The sequence below is a fragment of the Trichinella spiralis genome (assembly GCF_000181795.1).
Source record: "Trichinella spiralis strain ISS 195 chromosome Unknown Scfld2, whole genome shotgun sequence".
Classification (NCBI taxonomy): Eukaryota; Metazoa; Nematoda; class Enoplea; order Trichinellida; family Trichinellidae; genus Trichinella; species Trichinella spiralis.
The window spans coordinates 1,832,354-1,838,209 of NW_003526941.1; the positions used below are offsets into that span (position 1 = coordinate 1,832,354).

General features: G+C 33.9%; 2 protein-coding genes across 2 annotated transcripts; both read left to right on the plus strand.

The window, feature by feature from the left end:
• Positions 1-1,354: 1,354 nt before the first annotated feature.
• On the plus strand, positions 1,355-1,708 carry Tsp_02897 (ankyrin repeat-containing domain protein). Its single transcript, XM_003379181.1, has 2 exons — positions 1,355-1,400; positions 1,626-1,708. Exons 1-2 carry the CDS (start codon positions 1,355-1,357, stop codon positions 1,706-1,708), a joined length of 129 nt encoding a protein of 42 aa, XP_003379229.1.
• An 800-nt stretch (positions 1,709-2,508) lies between these two features.
• Positions 2,509-4,661, plus strand: Tsp_02898 (hypothetical protein). The gene is made up of 6 exons (XM_003379182.1): positions 2,509-2,562; positions 2,619-2,684; positions 2,919-3,038; positions 3,908-3,974; positions 4,452-4,537; positions 4,596-4,661. The coding sequence occupies exons 1-6, from the start codon at positions 2,509-2,511 to the stop codon at positions 4,659-4,661; spliced, it is 459 nt and encodes a 152-aa protein (XP_003379230.1).
• Positions 4,662-5,856: the final 1,195 nt, after the last annotated feature.

Sequence of the window (5,856 nt, forward strand, 5' to 3'; positions counted from 1 at the left end):
CCAGGGAAGTGCAATGCATTATTGATTTCTTTCCTCATATGTTGAACAGTATTGTAATCTTATTAATTGTTAAATACTTTCCAATTTTTCGCAATTAATTCTTTAATGAGATATTTGGCAAAATTGCATGATAGGAGCGGTATCATATACAGAAGGAAAATAATGCAATATTACATGAAACTGCAATTCATTTATTCATTTTAATTAATTTTCATATCTATATTGTCTGCAATCAATGAAATTGCGCAATTAAAAATTTTTTTTTAATTTGTAGCTTTTCTGTATTACAAAAATGAATTTCAGGTTACAAAATGTATTACGTTCACGAAACATTGCTTGGAGGATATAAAGTCGTCATTTTTGTATAAATATTCTTAGAATGTAATTATATTCCATATTATCAAGAGCGCGTATTTATTTTCTTATTCCCTGGCTCCCACTAAAGTCACATCATCACTCAACTTTTTTTGCAATATCTCAGCAAATACGCATTTATACAACGTGCGACCAGGTTCGTAGTGATTAATTTATTTTTTCTGATCTATTGAAATCATTTTCTCAACAACTTAAAATTTTCGACTTTTCAAAAAAGCAAGGCTATAGCCTTGCTGTTTTTGCGATTTTCGAAAGTAGGCTTTTGATACAAATTTCGGTTTTTTTGTTATATATGGCTAAAGTATGAAAAATTAGAAGGTTCTGGAAAGTTTTACGGCAAATAAAACCGTACATGTCGAATAAATGGCATCTAAAGGTGTCATGTCCCTATCTTAATACGTAGAAAAGTGTTTTATCAGTAACTTTCTTTAATAGAAAGCTTTTTCTTTGAAGCAACAAATTCACCACATGAAACATTCTTTATATTTTGATGGCTTATTTTTTCGAATGTTTTTCGCCTGCAACATTTTTTGTTGTTTATTCATTCCAGGTTTACTACGTTTTCATATCATTTTATTTTGCTGTAAATTGTTTCAGTATTGAAATGTAAATAATAACTGATGTTATTTACAAATGGAATACAAACTCAGTGTAACATTTCATGTTGCAATTCATCTGGTTGTGATAGTAGCAAATTGCGATTTGAACATATTATTTTAACATTTATAATAATATTTAGTAATGCATTTCTCTGTGTGTGTGAAAGTTAGCACAGTCTACCAAAGGCAATGTAACATTACTCTATTACCTTGAGGTTGAACGTGGCCCACATTACCAAATGTCATCGTTATGGTCATAACGTTTATTATGAGAAAGAATATTAGTCAAGTAAAGATCTCGAGTCTGCTGCTCCGTATCGCCTATGAATGGAATGTTATATATATCATCATTCATTTTATCAGTGTGAAGAACTTTCTTCATGAAGCCCGTTCATTTCAACTCTTCAATGTCAAGCATAATTAAAAGTAAGTTGCTTTCTAATAATTGTACTCACGTTGTTTGTATGCAACACCTCAAAGAATTTCTTATCCACGAAGTGATGCATTTCGTTCGTCTTGCTGAATCTTCGATGATAGCTCAGAATGTAATACAATATGAATATTTACCAAATTTCTTTCTAATACTTATCTGTTTTTTCTGCAAATTACAATACATGCCATTTCTACTGCACCTTAATGAATAATATGTAGGCAACGACGGTGGGAACAGTTATGGACATCATTTGTTTGCTCTCCGATTGATCATTGTTATGTTTGGAGAAAGATTTCTCTAAACATGTAGAATTTCTGTATATCTCTGTAGCCACTACTGTATTCAGTATAGGATATAGTTTTTACTTCAGTATGTAGTATTCGCAAAAACTACATGCATCTGTGTAATATTTTTCAATTCCTTGAAATGTCGCCAGTACTAGTATTCTCCAACAATCTGATCCAATCGTTATTATTAGGGTAATAAAGTGATAAACGTGTTCATTCGAAATTAAGTTACAACAGACACATTAAGTCGTAGCAGTGTTGGAAACTTTCCTTTACTTGCTTTCCCTTAAAGATACTTCTTATCAGTCAGTTTTTTATATGGCAGTATAAAGTATTACGCATTGTATTTGATTTTTTAAATTTCTTTTGTTTAGCAGCTTCTGAAAGCAATTAGGTTATGTTACCCTCAAATTGCATTTTGCATACAATTATATGAATGTAAGCAAATTATCCTTCATCATAGCAGTAAAACTAATAAACATTTTGAAATAGGTTTATGCTATAGGGTTATTACTAAATGAAAATTAGTTTGTTCTACCAAGGGCAATATTATATACATTCACAACCTTTTAAAATTTCACCCCACGGCCATATAATTTATTCTTATTTAGTGTATCACGAGTTTTCTTGGTTAGTTATTTCGTTCGTCGCCGTAACGGAACGTCCTGAATTACAATTTCACTCTTGAATATTATATATAATGAAGAGGTATGTTATTCGATAATGCATTTTGATGTTGCATGACTACCATTGCATGACTTAACAAATACACGAAATACCAACTAATTGGTTTTACCCCTCTAATTATACTAACATGAAAATGTTCTTAGCCATATATTACTTTTGCTATTATAGATGGTGCAGACAAGTGCGTATTTAGCTCTGGACCGTAGCAACAGACTACATAAAATATTTTCGTTTCAGAATTCACATGACTTGAATACTGCATACACGTGTGATCGATATCAACAAGTACAAATTCTAATTAATGTTAGATTAGATATTTTATATGAAAATGTATCAATACAGGCATTACTGCAACATCGTTTTTTGATAACTTCAAAAGAGAGCAGATCACCATTTCCACATACTTAAAATCAAGTGAACATAGAAAGCATGTAAGCAATACAATATTATTTTTATAAACAATACTGTGTATTATATCCTTTTAATAAATACGATCAGGTAAAAGTGAAATAGCCATATTATAAAATGTAATTGAAGACGAATGACAGTGCATCTGATTTAAATATTCAAGCAATGTGTTTTAAATTCTTAAATTTGAATTTCTTTTCCGTGATTGAAAACGGTCGCGTAATTTTGACGGATGATAGAAGACGACATGTAAGTAAAAAATTTGTTTCGCTTCACTCGTATTGAAATTTACATTAATATAGAACTTTCAAAAAAAGAAAACAACAAAGCATTCCCCACTGAAAATGCAAAGAGGTATATTTTCGATTAACTGAGTTTCTTTTTCAAATACTATTAACCTACGCTTGTTATTTAATTCTTATTCCATAGTTAATTTTCCAGTGTTGAAGTATTGGAAACGGTTGAAGGTTTGAAATACTGGAAAGAATAAAGACAACACGCAGGTATGAAAAGAAAGTCCACTCGATCTAAAACTTGGAAATTGTAGGCAAAACATTCAAGGAAGGGCTATAACACAGTAATTCCACCTCTGAAGATAAATAACAGTACGTATACTTCATTAACTGGATGCTGCTTAACACTTCACAGTTTCAATTCATCACCTTTACTTAGCTGGTGTCTAAGTATTCGACATGTTTGACTATTTTGGACTGGGAACAAAGACAACATGCATGGAACACACGTATGCGCACTAATATTCTGAAATTTGGATTAAAACAGAAGATGAGTAATTATCGTCATGTACACTGAAGGTTAATTTGGGTATGGATATTTAATTTTAACTGAGTTTATAACTTTATTTTAGAAATCCTCGAATAGCAGCATCTTTATTTACCCCATCGCTGAATTATTTTCCTACACACATGATTTTACAAGTAAGTTAATGCACTTACAGATAGTACGTGTAAATATAAATTTCAATCAGATGCACTGTCATTCGTCTTCAATTAACATTTATACTATGGCTATTTCACACCCATAATAAGACAATATTATCTGATATCAGTGACAATTATAAATAGAGAAAATTCATTTACCTCAAATGTATGAATTTCTAGCAAAGCGAAGAAACTGTGGATCGTGTTTCCTTGTACCTGACACTTCTTGCATTTAGTGCTCCAACTGGTGAAAATGCTCCTCTGCGAACATATAGTTTGGGAGAAAATCAACCTGAAAAAATTGCTTCCAAATGAACAGAACCATCCAGAACAGACAGAACAACTACATTTTATGCATGACGATCATGTTTACCCTCATATAGGTAAATGACAGCAAGTAACTAAATTTAATTCCGCTAATTTTACAGGCATGCTAACGACAATATAAAATATGCAAGATAAACAAGATAGCGGGAATGGTCAGTAAAGAAGAACAAGTCTTCGACTGTCATAAAAATTAAGTAATATTAAGTACTATTTAAATCTACTCATCCATCGTTCAAGCAAAACTGTTTATAGACTACAACATCCACTCCTGAAAGAGGAGCATGAGGCTGCAACGGAAAAACAAGAGATTTTTCATGAATGGTGATAATGTTTCCTTTCATAAATAGGTACGTAGTCAGTTGGAAAACAGCTAAATTTGATTCCGCTCATTTTATAGACGTGTTCACAGACAGTATCGCCATTGCACTGCAAGGAGAAACAATGGGAATGCACAAAGTGCGAATTGTCTCCCTGTCACCAAAAGTAAGTAATATTTAACCTAATTATTTAAGGTATTCAAATTTATATTACTGTTTTTCAGGCGGTGTCTAAACAAGATGGCATCGTGAAGGTCCCTGAAGAAACTGACTGCAATGAACATCTGTAAACAAGAAGACATCGTCCGTGTCAAGACGCGGTAAGTTTTAAGTATTACTAATGTGAACGACACTTCAGATCACAATCACATCCAGAAGACTAGAAATAGAGGTGGAAGAAAGAAGAAAGCTGGCGAGCAGATGTCTCTTCTTTCTTCCACCTCTAAGGAAAAGATTTTGATATGGTGAGAAAAGAAGGAAAAGGCAGATATGGACAGGAAGGTAAGTACCAATCTGACCGTACCAATCCACTGCAAGAAGAAACAAAATTACCCTGTCACCAAAAGTAAGTAATATTTACGCTAATTATTTAAGCTAATTATTTCTGTTTTTCAGGCATGGCATCTTGGAGGTCCCTGAAGAAACTGACTGCAATGGAATAACATCTGTAAACAAGACATCGTTCCTGTCGAGGTAAGTTCTAAGTACTTTTGTGAACGTCACGTTTCAGATCACAGTCTCGAGATCGAGAAGAGTAGGAAGGAAGAACTTCAAGAAAGAGACATCTGCTCACCAGGTAAGGAAAAATTTGACAGGGTAAGGAATTGGAAATGAAGGAAAAGGAAGATTTGGAAGAGAAGGTAACTGGAATTCTGGAAGTGCCCACATCAGGCCAAGCCTTTGGAAGAGGAGGAGAGAAGTATAGGTTGAGAGGAGAGGAGTACAGGTTGGGAGAAGACAGAAGAGGCAGGATAGCTAAGCGGAAAGTAGCATCAGAGGGATACGCTTTACTTAAACAATGCCTCAAGCTATATTTCAAGATTTGGATTTGCCCCCAGGCTAAGCCCTAGGCTATGCTTCAGGCAAAATATTTGCCTTCAGGCTACGCTTCGGGCTACGCCTCCGGCAAATTATTCGTAATTTGTGAAAATTTTCGAGATTTTCAAAAAGATTGCCGCGGGCTACGCCCCAGGCTACGCTTCAGGCAAAATTTAAAAAATATTTACCCTCAGGCTATGCCCTAGGCTATTTTTGAAAAAACATTTCCCTTCAGGCTATGCTTCAGGCAAAATATTTGCCCTCGGGCTATGCTTCGGGCTACGCCTCCGGCAAATTATTCGTAATTTGAGAAAATTTTCGAGATTTTCAAAAAGATAGCCGCGGGCTACGCCCCGGGCTACGCTTCCAGTCAAATTTAAAAAATATTTACCCTCAGGCTATGCCCCAGGCTATTTTTAAAAAACATTTTGCCTTCCAGCTATGCTT